Below are 16,886 nucleotides of genomic sequence, written 5' to 3' on the forward strand. Positions count from 1 at the left end.
TTGTACCACAGTTTATTTGACCAGTCCTCTCCTGAACTGTAAAGTCTCAAGTTTATATGTGGGTGAATACTAAGATGCAGCAGTGCCTGGTGCCCGGGCTGTCTGCCCCTGGATGATGTGAAAATGCAAGCAGGCACAGGAAATGTCTCTAACCTGCTTATACTTCCTCTCTGAACCCTGTGGTTTCACAACCCCTACCACCCCTCCTTCACCACCACCCACTGTCATCAGCCTGCTTCTCTGTGAGAATGTTCTACTGCAAGAGGCCTCAGAGCATAATCATTTCCCTCTTTCACCCTATCTAGGTTGCCAGCAAATCCCAAGGGTCCTCTGAGACTGAGTCTGGGTCAGGATCTGCCAGGTGCTTGAAAGATGAACTCCTGCATCATCATAACGAAGCTGCTGCTGTCTGGGCCTTTTCTCTTTGGTAAGCAAGTGAGGAAAGGAGGGGAAGCAACATGTCTGTGATTGGGGAGGTTTTATGGACCAAGAAAGAAGTTGCTCTAAGGATGGACTTGGCCATATGTAATGTGAGGCCCACGAACCCTAGGGGGAGAGTGGGACAGAGAAAGAAAGAGTCCAAAGCGTAGGCGAGGTATAGAGAAAAAAACAGAGAAGAGAGACAAAGAGACGGGGAGCAGGCTCCTAAAAAAGGCAGATAGATGGTAACGGGTATCTAGAGCTGGGCTAGGGTCTGGTTCCACATACGGTACCTCTCTGTGCCATCTTAATTAAATCCTTTCCCCTTTCTGGACCTCAGTCTCTTCGTCTGAGAACAAATGGTGGGGCCTCATCTCTGACATCCTAGGATGCTGTGAAATAAGCCTGATGTCTGGAAGGAGAGCAGGGTCAGAAAGGACAGTTTGGGGCTTGCATATGATGCCTGGGCTGTCTGAGGTCAGGGAATCTGAGATCTAAAAGTTAAGGAAGACACTGGACCCTGTTGGGGTGGGCAGTGTGGGAGCATTAGGGGAGTGAGGAGGCATCTTCACAGGGATCAGGAGATCTTGAAACCCTTAGCCTGTGGGAGGAAGCCTGAGACTAATGATTTGAGTTCTCTGGGTGCCTGGGCCCCAGGCCCAAGGGAGAAATGAGCGTGTGGGGAGTTGCACCCTGCCTTGGGGCATCCCCATCTCCTCAGGGGCCCCTTCAGTCTGCTCCTCTCTCACGGGCCTCCACCTTCTCATTCTTCCTTCTTTGTTGAGAGGCCAAACAGGAAGTTGTGTCCTTGCCAGGCCCTGGGACTGCCAGAACTCTGGTTAGTAGGGAGTTGCTGCTTCCATATTTCCCTGACACAAGGCCCTCAAGGGGAAGTCCAGGGAGGCTGGTACCAGCTCTGCCTCGGGTGTGGGCTGCCTGGTTAGGAGGGAGCTGGGTCATTGGAGGTCAGCCTGTCCCCTTGGGATATGTGGGTAGCAGCCAATATGCATGCAGGATGTGGAGTTTCGGTGTGGGGGGATGTCCCTGGCTGAAAGTGGCTAAAGTGCCCCTTGTCTCCCTCAGCCCTGGCTTCCAGCTACAACCTGGACATACGGCATGTGCAAAGTTTATCACTCCCACACGCCGGGAAGCATTTTGGGTACCGCGTCCTACAGGTTGGAAACCGGTGAGCTGATGCCCCAGGTCCTCCCTGCCCTGCAGAGCCCCGGGAGAGGCACCCCCCGTGCCAGCCCTGGGGCTGGCTAGTGAAATCAGCAGATTGCAAGGTGTCCATGGTGGGATTTCTCAGAAACAGGAGCAAGCCCATTAGACAGTAGGATGAGGGCCATTCACCGTTAAAGCACCACATACATGAAATAGAAAGGGAAACACCACAGCCCCTAAAACACTTGGTAATACTTCCTATATTCCAGAGTCTCTCCCTAACTAGACAGTGAGTTCCTTCCTGCTCCCCCCACCCCCAGCCTAGCACATAGTAGCTACGCCATGAATTACTTTTGAATTGATGGCTAATTGAATAAACTTATAACATTCTGGCATATTCCCTGGGCTTTGGTTTTTCTAGATTGTAGATGAAAAAAATCCTTAACTTTCTATAATTCTGGCATATTGGATGATTTATCTGGGATTCAGTAGGAATCCCAGGGAAATGGCTGCATTACTTTGAGATACCTGGTGGGGGATCAGAAACCCCTCATTAGGTAAAGACTGGAGTAGCTCCATCTCACAAGTGAGATTTCTCATCAGGATTGTCGTGGGAGCTCCAGGTGAGGGGAACAGCACAGGAAACCTCTATCAGTGCCAGCCAGACACTGGACACTGCCTGCCAGTGAGCCTGAGTGGTGAGTACTGGTGAGGGAACTGGGAGGAGCTGTGTTTTGTGTCTCAGGGAAGTTGAGGCTGGCCCCACCACACCTGGATTGCCCAACTTCCTCCAGACCAATCAATCTTATGGTGCCAACAGGTTCCAACTACACCTCTAAGTACTTGGGAATGACCTTGGTGACAGACCCCACATATGGAAGCCTCTTGGTAAGAATTTTGTGTAGTGTGGTATCAGAGCCTATGAAGCTCAATGCTAGGAAACAGATTGAAAAGAAGGAAGGAAAAAATGGATTAAAGATCCTGCAGAAGATTAAAGGCATCAGAGAGATTCAGATTTAATCAGTATTTATTAAGAACAAATGATGAACCAGCTGTTTTCAAGACCTTACTTAAGCTTTTTCCCAAATATTAAATGCATAACAGTTGATATTCAAGATGATTTTTGGTGGTACACAAACTTAATGTTTTAATTGTCATATATTTATTTAATGATGAATAGAAAAAGTATACAACAAGCAAATCAAATTCATGATTTCTTAGACTGCATTGCTTAGGATGAGGTTAAAGTGTTTTTTTAAGTAAATTTAAAGTAAAGAAAATTTTAATTAACTAATAGTATGGCTGATATACAATATGGCAGAAATTGTGAAGTGGTACAAAAATGCCTAAAGTTTGAAAAACACTGCTTTATCTCTTTTCACCCTCAGGACAAATGAGTTAAGAATTAGTATACACATTTTACACATGAGAAAATAGAACCAAAAGGGAGAGACTTGGCCACGATCACATGGTTTTAAAGAGACAGAGCCAGGATTTGAGTCAAATTCCCATTTGATTCCAAGACCCTCGCTCTTTACAAGTCAACCCAGCAGCATCTGACAGCTACATGGGAAATAGAAGACTGAATGAAATACTGATTGTATTTAATTGGAGCTTGTTTACTTAGCTACTGTTATATGCCAAGCATTGTGCTAGGTTATGATGGGGGAAGGGAAGTGAGATGCAGAGATGATCATGACATGACCTTGACTTTCAAGAAGTTGCAGCCTGTCAGGAAAGGAAAGGAATGCCACTTCATATTCTGGGAATAGTGAGTAATTTGATTGATTGGGAATGGAAAGGGGTGCACCTGGAAATGTAGGGTAGTGCCCAACTATAAATAACAGGAATGCCAAACCAAGGGTTTTAGATTTTATCCTCTAGGCAGTAAGCATCCATTGGTATAGAACATTGGTAGCAGAGATGGAGATTTGGTATGAGAGACCTGGAGGCAGAATTACCTTGACTTAATAACCAGTTGGATGTAGGATGTGAGGTCAGGAGACGATGAACCCGAAGATTTTTGTTCTTTCTTTTTAAATTTATTTTTTGAAGGTTTTTGTTCTTGACTGATGATACCCAGAAAACATAGCAAGAGGAAGCACAACCCTTTTACTTTTGCTTCTTTCAGGCCTGTGACCCTGGGCTGTCTCGGACATGTGACCAGAATATCTATCTAAGTGGCCTGTGTTACCTCTTCCACCAGAATCTGCAGGGTCCTGTGCTGCAAGGGCGTCCTGGTTATCAGGGTAAGGAGCTGGGGATCCCGTGGGTAAAAATACCTCCAAGTGGCTGCCCCTAACGTGGGAACCAGCACAAGCAGGCCAACCATCGGAGACACTTTACCAAGTCCCTTTGTATCTGGCTTCTGTAGAATGTCTAAAGGGCAACGTAGACCTGGTATTTTTGTTTGATGGCTCAAAAAGCTTGCAGCAAGATGAGTTTCAGAAAATTCTGGACTTCATGAAGGATGTGATGAAGAAACTCAGCAACTCCACCTTCCAGGTAAATATATTAGTTAAGATTCCCTGTTATAGGTAATAGATATCTACCCAGACCAGCTTAAGGCATAAAAGGAAAATTTAGTATGAGGTGTCTCCAGAACCTGAGGGCATGAACATAACTGGACCTCTGGAAGGGACAAGAACCAAAAGTAGAAAGTTGAAATTTTCTCTAGTACTCATTTCTGTTTCTTTTTGGCTTTTGCTTCCCTCTTCTCTTTCTCTCTTTCTGTAGAATGGCTCCCTCGGCTTCTTTGGATCATGTGGATCTGTGGAAAGCTCTTAAGTTGACATGTTAAAGTTTCAGGAGGTTTCTTTTTTTTTTTCCTCTTTAAATATTTCTCTTAACCAGCCCCTCCCACTGCAAATTCCAAATCCTCAGAGAAAAAAGTTATTACTGGCCAAGCCTCAGTCAGGTGGCTATCTTTGGCCAAGCCAACTGTATCCTATTTAGCAGGGTTACTCAGTAGAATTATGCCTACTGGGAACCATTTTTTAAAAGTATATTTTATTGATTATGTTGTTACGGTAGTCCCAATTTTTTCCCCCTTTGCTTCCCTCTGCCCAGTAACTCCCTTCCCTCCAGCAATCCCACCACCCTTAGTTCATGTCCATGGGTCATGCATATAAGTTCTTTGGTTTCACCCTTTCCTTTATTATTCTTAACTTCCCCCTGACTATTTTGTACCAACCGCTTATGCTTCTTAATCCCTGCACCATTTCCCCATTTCTCCCCCATCCCCATCCCAGCTGATAACCCTCCAAATGATCCCTATACCTATCATTCTGTTTCTATTCTGGTTTGCTTAGTTGGATTTTGTTTTCAGTTTTTAGATTCAGTTGTTGATAGTTGTGAGTTTGTTGTTATTTTAGTGTTCATAATTTCGATCTTCTTTTTCTTAAGTAAGTCCCTTTAACATTTCATACAACAATGGCTTGGTGATAATGAACTCTTTTAGCTTTACCTTATCTGGGAAGCACTTCATCTGCCCTTCCATTCTAAATGATAGCTTTGCTGGATAGAGTAATCTTGGTTGTAGCTCCTTGCTTTTCATCACATTGAATACTTCTTGCCAGTCCCTTCTTGCCTGCAAAGTTTCTTTTGAGAAATCAGCTGATAGTCCTATAGGCACCCCTTTGTAGGTAACTCTGTTTTTCCCTTGCTGCTTTTAAGATTCTCTCTTTATCTTTCACCTTTGGCATTTTAATTATGTGTCTTGGTGTTGTTCTCTTTAGGTCTAGCTTGTTTGGGACTCTCTGTGCTTCCTGGACTTGTAAGTCTATTTCCTTCACCAAATTTGGGAAGTTTTCCTTCATTATTTTTTCACATAAACTTTCAATATCTTACTCTCCCCCTTCTCCTTCTGGCACCCCTATGATTCTGATGTTGGCACGTTTAAAGTTGTCCCAGAAGTTCCTAAACCTCTCCTCATTTTTTTCAATTCTTGTTTCTTCATTCTGTACTGGTTGACTGTTCTTTTCTTCCCTATGTTTCAAATCATTGATTTGAACCCCGGTTTCCTTCCCTTCACCATTGGTTTTGTGTGGATTTTCCTTCATTTCACTTAGCATAGTCTTCACTTCTTCTCTTATGTGTTTGCTGTACTCAGGCATATCTGTCAAGCCTGAGAGCAACTTTATCATCAGTGTTTTGAATTATGAGTCTGTTAGGTTGGCTATCTCCTCATCTGTTAGGTTGGCTATCTCCTCATCACTTAGTTCTCCCACTGGAACCTTGATCCATTCCCCATTTTGGGCCATACTTCTTTGTCTCCTCATCTTGACAGGCTCCTGTGTTTGTTTGCTTCTGTGTCTTAGGTAGAGCTGCCACTCCTGTTATGTTGTAAGGGGTGGAGCCTTAGGTGTTCATCAGTACAGAGCGACCCGTTTCACCACATTGTGGCACTGTATGTGGGGAGGGGTCAGAGAGGGAACAATGCCACTTGCTCAGCACTTGCCCCTTTTCCAGGCACTTCTCCCACTTTTGTATGGAACTGGTACCTCTCTAGCTGTTGCCCAGGCCATTGTTCCCAGAGTGGGTGGGTCTGTGAACATTCTAGGACCTTGGGGGCCCTTTAAACAAGTGGACTCTGCTGAGAGACTGGGAGTTCCTTCCTCCATCCCAACCCCCACTGGTTTGCACAGCCAGAATCAATGAGGCTTGATATTCCCGGGTGCTGTGACCATGAGCTGCGCGGTCTGGTCAGGAGCTGGAAACGCTACCCAGGTGTTCCTCCCCACTTTTTAAAATGTGTGACTGCACTTTCTGTTGGCCTGCCACTGCCGCCACTGCCACCGCTGCTGCTGCTGCTGCTGCCACCACCACACCACATCCTCTCTGCCCCAGCTCCACCCCACATAACTGTCTGGATGAGTATTTCTTCTTTATATCTTTGTTTGTTGGACTTCATGCAGCTTGATTTTCTGGAACTTCTGGTTGCTTCTAGTTTTGAGGTAGTTATATTCCTTCTTAGTTGTGGAGGGATACCCAGTGTGTCTGTCTAGGCCTCCATCTTAGCTAGACTAAAAATGGGAACTATTCTTATTGGTGAAATAGACAGACCCAGAGGACAAGAACTCAGAGATAGCACTACATAAAAGATCAGAGGTTATTTAATTTTATTTTTGTTTCTGTGTTTTCAAAAGAGTGATTTGAGCCCTGGATAGTGTGGTGCAGTGGGTTGTAACATCATCCCATAGACCAAAAGCTTGCAGGTCTGGTCCCCAGTCAGGGTGCCTACAATAAGGCAACCAATCGATGTTTCTGTCTCGCATTGATATCTCTCTCTCTCTCTCTCTCTCTCTCTCTCTCTCTCTCTCTCTCTCTCTCTCTCTCTCTCTCTTTCTCCCCCTCCCTCCTTCTATCTCTGAAAGCAATGAAAAAAAATTCTCAGGTGAGGATAATTTAAAAAAAAAAAAAAAAGAAGAAGAAGAAGAAAGGAAGAAAATTATTTGAGGCGGGTATGTGGAGTTGGGTTGCCCAGGTCCTGGATAAGAAGTGATTGGAGCCCCTAACAAGGTTGTTCAGTTGGTTATAGCATCGTCCCAATACACCAAGGTTGTGGGTTCAATCTCTGGTCAGGGCACATACAAGAAGCAACCAAAGAATTCATAAATAAGTGGAACAACAAATCAATCTCTCTCTCTTTAAAATAAAAATATATAAATTTTTTAAAAAAGAAGTAACAGTTGGAGCAGACAAGTGAAAAGGGATATATGAGATTTCATTTCTTCCTTCTTATAGTTTGCTGCTGTTCAGTTTTCCTCGACCACAAAAATTGAATTTAATTTCTTGGATTATGTTAAAGAGAAGAACCCTGATGTTCTGCTGGCCAACGTAAAACACATGAGCCTGCTGACCAACACTTTTGGGGCCATAAACTATGTCGCGTGAGTTCCCTTTTGCAGGAGAGAGCCCATCTATCAGTTGTCCTGTGCACACTAGCTTCCTCGAGTTGATGTGTAGAACTCAACAGGTGGGTTCAGCAAGGGACAGGTTATTGTAAGAATTCAAGTGGAGCAACTTTAGTCCAGGTTCTGGACTGTAAGTAACAGAAATTGACTTTATACTGACTAAATCCCAAAGGGATGTTGCAGGAATAGCTCATGAGCCCCTGGGACAGGGAGTATTGCCAAGCCTCACAATGGACTATTATCAAGTCTTAGAAAGTTATTGTGAACCATAGAAGCCACAGTAGAGTCACTTCTTAGATGGGAATCAGCTTTGAAGTCAGTGTATGAACAAAAACCTCAAATAGTCAAAATTATCCCTGAAGAATTCCTTGAATTGTTCACAAAATTCAGTACATTTGAAGTCCCACACTGGAAACTAGCATATCTTAATTTCCTAAATTTACTACAGAAAAATTTTCCCCAAAGTTGGATCAGATTGCTGTGTTTAAATTGAGACCTAAATGAATGTAGCTGGATTGTGTTGAAGGGCTATACTGTATATTTTTTAAATACATATTTTTAAACATTAGACTGACCTTGCAAACAGACCAGTTTGAGGACTTAGAGAATTATAGCTCCTATCCCATGCTTTCCCTGGGTTTACACTCAAGTCGCGTAAAATAGCCAGAAGGAACTCCTGTACCATTACACTTATTTCCCTCATTTTCATTTCTTTGCTAAGCATGCATAGTTTAATTTACATAAGTTAAATATGCATGTGGTACATCTCAAAGCTCTGCATGTATGTTTCCAGCTCTTTCTTTCTGGGGCCCACTTTACCCATCATGTTCATTTCATTCTTTTCTCTCTGTAGACAGCTTTGGTGGGTACATAGTCAGGTGATAGTCACTGAAAAAATGGCAACCACTGTTTGTCAACCTGAATTCTAGCCTCCAGTTGAGAAAATGATTGATTAAGCCTGGATTAGTTGTCCATGGATCCACCCAGCTATGGCCTTGGTCTACTTTATGGCGTAGAGTTACATGGCACGAACATGAATTCTAGGGCCCTTCCAAGGGAAGGGGACAGTTCTTAGAGAAAGGGATCACTACAGGATGGGAAGATACCCCAAAATGTGTCAAATGTGGGATCAAAAAGGAGCAGTCATGGAAATGTATTTCATAAATACTTCTTGACCATCTATCTGGCTGTGTGCCAGGCAGTGTTCCAGATTTGGAGTTGGCAAAATTTTTTCTGTAAAGGGCCAGATAGTAAATATTTTAGGTTTTTCTGGTCACATACAGTATCCGTTGCATATTATTATTTGTTTGTCTTTATAATCCTTTACAGAAAAAACTATAGAAAACTATTTTTAAGCTCATAGACCATATGAAAGCAAGCTGTTAGCTGGGTTTGGCCTGCAGGTGACGGCTTGCCATGTTCTAGGTGCTAGGACTATAGCAGTGAGTGGAACAAAGAAAAATCTCTGCCTTCTTGGACCTTATCAGTCTAGCAGGGGAGAGAAATGCAATAAACAGGATAAATAAGTAAATTAGGTGATACTCAAGATATAAGTTTGATTTAAAAAATCATGCAGTACTCAATAGAAAGATCCAGGGAAATGAGGGTGCGAACCGTGTGGAAACCTGGGGAAGACCATTCCAGGCAGAGGAAATAGTAAACACCCTGAGATGAGATGCTTGGGATGTCCCAAGAAAAGCCAGGACACCAGTGTGGCTGGAGAGAAGTAAATAAGGGGAGAGAGTAGTGGGAAAGCCGGTCTGAGAGACCATGGGCGCCAGAATGACTTGGAGACCATAGCGAGGACTCGGGCTTTTCTTCCGAGTACGAAGAGAAGTCCTCGGAGGTTTTGAGCAGAGGAGTGATAATCTGATTTATGTTTCAAAAGGATGCCTTTGACTGCAGGGGGGATATTAGACTATGGAGGGAGCAGGGATGGAAGCAGGGAGGTCAGTTAAGAGGCTATTGAAAAATGTGGATGAGATGGTTTAAAATGGGGTGGAAATCTATGAATAGGACCTATGATAGGCTATGTCTGTGTGGATGGAGATTAAAGAAATGTTTTACTGGCCCTGAGCAGGTAGCTCATTGTCCTGATGTGCCAAGGTTGCAGGTTCAATCACTATTCAGGGCACATACAAGAATCAACCAATGAATGCATAACTAAGTGGAACAATAAATTGATGTCTCTCTCTCTCTCTCTCTCTCTCTCTCTCTCTCTCTCTCTCTCTCTCTCTCTCTCTCTCTCTCTCTCTCTCTCTCTCTCTCTCCTCTCTCTCTCTCAAATCAATTTTTTAAAAAATCTGTGAAAGCCCTGGCCAGTGTGGCTCAGTTGGTTGGGTGTCCTCTCATAAACCCAAAGGTCTCAGGTTCCATTCCTGGTCAAAGCACATGCCTAGGTTACAGGTTCTGTCCCCTGTCAGGCATGTGTGAAAGGCAACCAATTGATCTCTGCCACATGATATTTCTCTCCCCCTCTCTCTCCTTCCCTTCCCCTCTCTCTAAAATCAATGAACATGTCCTCAGGTGAGGATAAAAATAAATAAGTTAACTAAATAAATAAAATGCTAAAAAATAAAGTAAAAATATAAGTAAGTGGTTTTCAAAAAAATATGAGAAAAAGAAAAGAAAGAAAGAAATGTTTTGCATCCAAGACAGAACTAGTGGTCTTGAGAGCAAGTGTTTTAGGCCCTGCCCATCAGAGCTCCTCTGTCTGGCAGCTTCTAAGTAATTCTTCAGCCTTCCTCTCTTTATCTCTCCTCTACCTCCCACTGTGGCCTCTCTGTATGACTTTCAGCTTCCACTCCCAAGGCAGGTCATGTCATAGGTGGATTGGCTGCTCTTGGATAAATTGTCTATTTCTGGTTAGCTGTGGGGTAGGTAGAGAAGGATCAGATGGTTCAAATCAGCTGTTGTCCCAGCAAAAGCTGTGGGCAACCTATCTTGCTTCATAAGGAGGCTGTGGAAAGGGCAGGAATTTGGAGAGTTGGCCCGTCCAGTATTCAGTCCTCCCTTCCTTCTATTATTTTACATTCACTGAGCACCTACTCTGGGTCAGCAGCCAGAGATACAGCAGCAAATCAAACATGGTCCTTCCTTTGAGGAACTCATGTCAGGTTGAATTTAGGGGGAAACCAACACAGAAATTAGTTACTTCATGTCCTTAGGAGACTTGCTGTAGCAGAGATCTACAGGCAGACAGATGGTAGGGGCAGCAGAGAAGGTGTTATATGAGCTTGTTCTGGACAAGTGACTTTCCAGTCTTCTTCGGCCATGGAACTCTTTTTTTTTTTTTTTTTCCTATCAAAATCTCACCTAAATCACCAGCATATCTGATTGAAGGATAGTTGCCATGTGGTTGAAATGCAGGATAGGAAGCCCAGCTTCTACCCTCACAAAACCTCCCCCTTACCACCCATGGATTCTGGGACAACTTCCTGACTTCCCGGCATTCAGTTAAGATCCTGGATTAGAAGGAGAGGTGTGGCAACAAGGGCAAGGCAGGAGGTTCAGAGAGAACAGCGGAATATGAGAAGGGGTTTTGTATAACCAGCAGGGCAATGACTTAGGGAGAGGGGGCAGGGTAGGGGAGATTTCATATTATTTTGCGGTAGTCTCTCATATTCCCCCTTCCTGGACACAGGTCCCACGTATTTCAGCAGGACCTTGGAGCCCGGCCAGATGCCACCAAAGTGCTTATCATCATAACTGACGGGGAAGCCACTGACACTGGCAACATTAACATGGCCAAAGACATCATCCGCTACATCATTGGGGTATGGGCCCCAGACCTCAGGCCTCTGGCTTCTTCTTACATCTCATCTTCCCTCTCCTATTCCTGAACCCAATCCCCTTTCTCCTTGGGGCTATGGTCTTGTGAAGATAGTAGAAAGTTGATCTGAGATTCTGAGGATGTGAGTGCTTCACTCTTCTCTCCCTCACAGGTTGGAAAGCATTTTAAAAAGGAGGGTAGTAAGGAGACACTCCACAAATTTGCCTCAACCCCCACTGAAGAGTTTGTAAAGATTCTGGACACATTTGAGAAGCTTAAAGATCTATTCACTGAGCTGCAGAAGAAGATCTATGTCATTGAGGGTGAGTGGCAGACCTTGAAAAGAGATTTCAGGAAATTGTGTATGAAACTCATCTGCGATATTAGATTAGAGACACACTGAATAAAAGTAACAAGCACGTACTCAGTATCTGACGGTGGGCTAAGAGCTCTCCTGGCAAAAGACCTTGGGTAGGAATTTAGGAGAGGGTAATTCAGGAGGAACCTCTTTCCCTCTGAAATTCTTTCTTCTTCTTGAAGTTTAACTTGGTCCAAGGTGGGGCCCAAAACTGGCCTCTATCTTGCTGGTGTCAGCTGAGCCCTATAGAATGACCCAACTCCTTCATTTTCACTTGTCCTAGTCCTCAAGTTACTTAAGATGGGCAAGCAAGTTGGGACCCTCATCCTTGGTCCAGTATAAGAGAAGATTTTGATTGGCATCACCAGATGGAGGACTGGCTAAAGGAAGGTATTTCCCCAGGAAGCCTAGTCTGCAGGAAGGTACATGTTTCCCACAGGGAATTCCTTTTTGCAGGACACAGTCTTGGTGTTCAGTTCAGCACTCTTGGTGACATCTGGCTCAGCCCCCACATCTTGGTGGAATACCTTGGTCCCATGTCCAGGAAGGAGGAATGTGAGAGTTCCAGAAGCAATGTGGTATATATAGTAGAACCAGGCAAACCTGCTCAGGAATTGCTCTTGTGCAGTGTGACCTCAGCCAGGTCATTTTCCCCTCTCTGAGGCTCATTGTTCTCTGTTAAATGGGGATAATAATACCAGTCTCACAGGACTGTAAGGTTTAACTGCTGTGTTAGTTTCCTAGGTCTGCTATAACAAAGTACCAACAACCAGTGGTTAAAGCAGCAGAAATGTATTGTCTCACAGTTCTAGACGCTAGGTATGAGAAATCAAGGGATCAGGAGGGACATGCTCTTTTGGACAGTTCTAAAAGAGAATTCTTCCTTGCCTCTTCTAGCTTCCAGTGTTTGCTAGCAATCCTTGGCATTCCTTGACTTGTACTGCATCGCTCCAGGCACATGGCCGTCTTCTTCCTGTGTGTCCTCACATTATGCTCTTTCTGTACATAACTGTCTATGTGTCCAAATTTCCCACTTTATAAGGACATCAGTCATATTGGATTGGAGCCCACCATAATGACCAATTTTAAGTTGATTGCCTTTTACAGACCGTATTTCCAAATAAAGTCACATTATGAAGTACTAGGGGTTAGGACTTCAACATACTTTTTAAAATATATTTTATTGATTATACTATTACAGTTGTCCCAGTTTTCCCCATTGGCCCCCTCCGCCCAGTACCCCCATTTCCCTCCAGCAATCCCTCCCCTTAGTTCATGTCCAAGGGTCATGCATATAAGTTCTTTGGCTTCTCCATTTCCTATACCATTCTTTTTTTTTTTTTTTAATGTGTTTTATTGATTACAGTGTTACATTTGTTCCAATTTCCCTTCCCTCTGCTCCCCTCCACCTGGTGGTCCCCCTCCCTCCCTTTGTCCCCCCCTATTAGTCCATGTCCATTGGTTGTGCATATAGTTCTTCTCAACCTCTCTCTGTCTATTCCATTCCCTCCTACGATGTTTCTTAATTCCTATACCATCTCCCTCCCACTCCCCCTTCCCCTTCCCTGCTGACCTCCCCCCAATATGCTCCCCACACCTATAGTTCTTTTTCCACTCTCATTGCCTATTTAGTTTGCCTTTGCTTCAATTCCCTAGCTTCTGTTGTTGTTTCTTGTGATGCAGTTTTCATTTTAGTGTTCATAGTTTCGACCCTCCTTTTTCTAAACCAGTCCCTTTAACATCTCATATAACAGTGGTTTGGATCTAATGAACTCTTTCAGTTTTATTTTGTCCTGGAAACATTTTCTCTGCCCTTCTATTCTGAATGACAGCTTCACTGGATAAAGTATTCGTGGTTGTAGGTTTTGGATTTTCATTACTTTAAATATTTCTTGCCAGTCCCTTCTTGCCTGCAGGGTCTCCCTTGAGAAGTCAGCTGGTAGTCTAATTGGGACCCCTTTGTACATGATTCTTTTCTTCTCTCTTGCTGCTTTTAAGATTCTCTCTTTATCTTTAACTTTTGACATTTTGATTATAATGTGTCTTGGAGTGGTTCTCCCTGGGTCCAGTTGTTTTGGAACTCTCTGTGCTTCCTGGACCTGTAAGTCTATTTCCTTCCCCAAGTTTGGGAAGTTCTGCTTTATTATATTTTCACTTAATTTTTCAATTTCTAATTCTTCTTCTTCGCCCTCTGGCAATCTGATAATCCGTATGTTCGATCTCTTATAGCTGTCCCAGAGGTTTCTGATCCTCTCATCATTTTCCTTGCTTCTCGTTTCCTCTCTCTGTACTGGTTGACTGTTTGTTCCTTCTCTATGTTCTGGTTTGTTGATTTGAACTCTGGATTTTATTTTCTCACCATCTGTCTCGTATGTGGTTTTGTTCCTTTCAGTATGAGTGTTTTTCAATTCTTTCTCCTCTTTTTCCAGATCTTTTGTTAATTCTGTAAGCCACCTGATAAGAATGGCCCTGAACTGAGCCTCTGACAGGTTTCTTATTTGTTCATCTGTCAGGTTCTTCATCTGTTGCCTGGTGAGCTGTGCCACCGGGATTTCTATAGTTGTCTGCCTCATTTTGACAGATGCGTTTTGTTTTCTTGGGCCGGCTATAGAGGGCAGTGCCTGTGTACTTGTCACAACCCAGCGACTGGCGGCGATCTGCAACCTTTTTCGCCGCGCTGTGGCCCTTCGTGGTCACTACCCAGCAACCGGCGGCAGACCAGTAACCTTTTTCGCCGTGCTGTGGCGCTTTGTCGTCAGTGCTCAGCAACCAGCGGCAATCCGCAACCTATTTCGCACCGCTGTGGCGCTTTGTGTGGGGGCGGGGGTCCAAGATGGATTCCTGCAGTTATTCCGCTAGGAGACCGGGATCTGTCCTCCCGCCCTCTGGGCCTCACTGTTCGAGGCAATGTGGTGGCTGCTTTTCCCAGCGTTGGGGTCGCAAGCTGCCGGGGTTCGACTGCAGCTGGGATTGCTCTCCCTGCCGCTGTCCCTGGTGCTACAGCAAACAATACCACCCCCTTTCGCTCTTCTTACCTGCCCAAAGGGCGCCGCTAGTTTATAACTTCATACGTTGGGCTTCCGTGTAGATTTATTTTCTGGAATTTCCAGTTATCTTTTGTTTTGAAGTAGTTGTATTCCTCTCCAGTTGTAGAGGGAGACCGAGCATGTCCGTCTAAGCCTCCATCTTGGCTGGAAGTCCCTCCTATACCATTCTTAACATCCTGCTGTCTATTTTGTACCTACCAGTTATGCTTCTTAAACCCTGTATCTTTCCCCCCCATTCTTCCCCTTTCCCCTCCCCACTGATAACCCTCCAAATGACCTCCATATCTATGATTTTGTTTCTGTTCTGGTTGTTTGCTTAGTTTTGTTTTGTTTTTTTCATTGTTGATAGTTGTGAATTTGTTGCCATTTTACTGCTCATAGATTTGATCTTCTACTTTTTCTTAAGTCCCTTTAACGTTTCATGTAATACTGACTTGGTGATGATGAACTCCTTTAGCTTTGCCTAGTCTGGGAAGTATTTTATCTTCCTTTTAATTCTGAATGATAGCTTTGCTGGATAGAGTAATCTTTGTTGTAGGTCCTTGCTTTTCATAACTTTGAATACTTCTTGCCAGTCCCTTCTTGCCTGCAAAGTGTCTTTTGAGAAATCAACTGACAGTCTTATGGGAACTCCTTTGTAGGTAACTCTGCTTTTCTCTTGTTGCTTATAAGATTCTCTATTTTTAACCTTTGGCATTTTAATTATGATGTGTCTTGGTGTGGTCCTTTTTGGGTCTAGCTTGTTTGGGACTCTGTTCTTCCTGGACTTGTGTGTCTACTTCCATTGCCAAATTAGGAAAGTTTTCTTTCATTATTTTTTCAAATAAGTTTTCAATTACTTGCTTTCCCTCTTCTTCTGGCATCACTGTGATTCGGATGCTAGTATGTTTGGAGATATCCTGAAAGGTTCTTATACTATCCTCATTATTTTTAATTCTATTTTCTTCTTGCTATTCTGGTTGAATACATATTTCTTCCTTATGTTCCAAATAGTTGATTTGAATTCCAGCTTCCTCCCCTCCACTGATGGTTCCCTGTAGATGTTTCTTTATTTCACTTGGTGTAACCTTCATTTCTTCCTTTATGTTGTTGCCATGCTCAGTGAGTTCTTTGAGCATCCTGATCACCAATTTTTTGAACTCTGCATCTGATATGTTGGTTATTTCTGTTTCATTTAGTTCTTTTCCTGCGGTTTTGTTCTGTTCTTTCATTTGGGCCATATTTCTTTGTCTCCTCAATTTGACCTCCCTTTGTTTATTTCTGTGTATTAGGTAGAGCTGCTTTGACTTCCTGTCTTAGTAGCATGGTCTTTTGTAGAAAAGTCACCTGTAAATTGTGTGGGGTGGAGCCTTAGGTAATCACCAGGTTGGGGCAACCTGCTTCACCACTTTGTGGTTCTGCATTGGGGGAATAGCTCAGAGAGGGGACAATGCTACTGGAGGTGTACCTGGCACTCACCTTACTTCCAGTCACTTCCTGTATGTGACTGGAGCCCTTCCAGCTGTTACCCTGATGGTGAATCCCAGAGTGGATGGGTTTGTGTACATTCTAAGTTTGTGTGAGCCTTTTCAGCCGAGTCTCCTGAAAATCTGGCAGTTTCTTCCACCGCCCTAACCCCACTGGTTTTTACAGCCAGAAGTTATGAGGATTTATCTTCCAAGTACTGGAAACTTGGGCTGAGTGGTCTAGCCCAGGGCTGGGATCACTCACTCCCAAAGTGTCCTTCTCAATTTTTATCCACCACATGTGAATGTTGATTGTCAATTCCACTGCCTTGCCACACCACACTGCTGCCTCCCCTAGCCACACTGCATCTGCATGCCTCTTCGCCCATCTCCTCGACTCTGCCCCTTCTATCTATCTGGATGAACATGGCTTCTTTAAATCCATGGTTGTCAGACGTCCATACAGCTTGATTTTCTTTTATTTTAATTTTAATTTTTTAATATGCTTTATTGATTATGCTGTTACAGTTGTCTCAATTTCTTTTCCCTTTGTTCCCCTCCACCCAGTGAACCCACTCCTCCAGTTGTCCCCCACCCCCTTAGTCCATACCCATTGGCTGTGCATATAGTTCTTCTCAACATCTGCTATCTACTCCACTCCCTCCTACTATGCTTCTTAATTCCTGTACCATCTCCCTCTCTTTCCCCCTTCCCCCTCCCCGCTGACCTCCCCCCAATATGTTCCCCATACCTATAATTCTTTTC

General features: G+C 43.9%; 1 protein-coding gene across 2 annotated transcripts in view; it reads left to right on the forward strand.

Annotated features, from left to right (window-relative positions):
• Positions 1-206: 206 nt before the first annotated feature.
• Positions 207-16,886, forward strand: part of ITGAL (integrin subunit alpha L) — a 44,026-nt gene continuing 27,346 nt past the window's right edge. For both annotated transcript variants that reach the window (XM_090277602.1, XM_090277603.1), the window contains exons 1-9: positions 207-427; positions 1,504-1,606; positions 2,188-2,282; positions 2,405-2,472; positions 3,716-3,833; positions 3,959-4,089; positions 7,330-7,475; positions 11,143-11,275; positions 11,444-11,594. In XM_090277602.1, coding sequence (XP_090133728.1) covers positions 373-427; positions 1,504-1,606; positions 2,188-2,282; positions 2,405-2,472; positions 3,716-3,833; positions 3,959-4,089; positions 7,330-7,475; positions 11,143-11,275; positions 11,444-11,594 — 1,000 coding nt within the window. In that variant the 5' untranslated portion in view covers positions 207-372. The remainder of the gene's footprint in view (positions 428-1,503; positions 1,607-2,187; positions 2,283-2,404; positions 2,473-3,715; positions 3,834-3,958; positions 4,090-7,329; positions 7,476-11,142; positions 11,276-11,443; positions 11,595-16,886) is intronic.

This window comes from Furipterus horrens, unplaced genomic scaffold, assembly GCF_987537825.1.
Source record: "Furipterus horrens unplaced genomic scaffold, mFurHor1.1.pri manual_scaffold_5, whole genome shotgun sequence".
Taxonomy (NCBI): Eukaryota; Metazoa; Chordata; class Mammalia; order Chiroptera; family Furipteridae; genus Furipterus; species Furipterus horrens.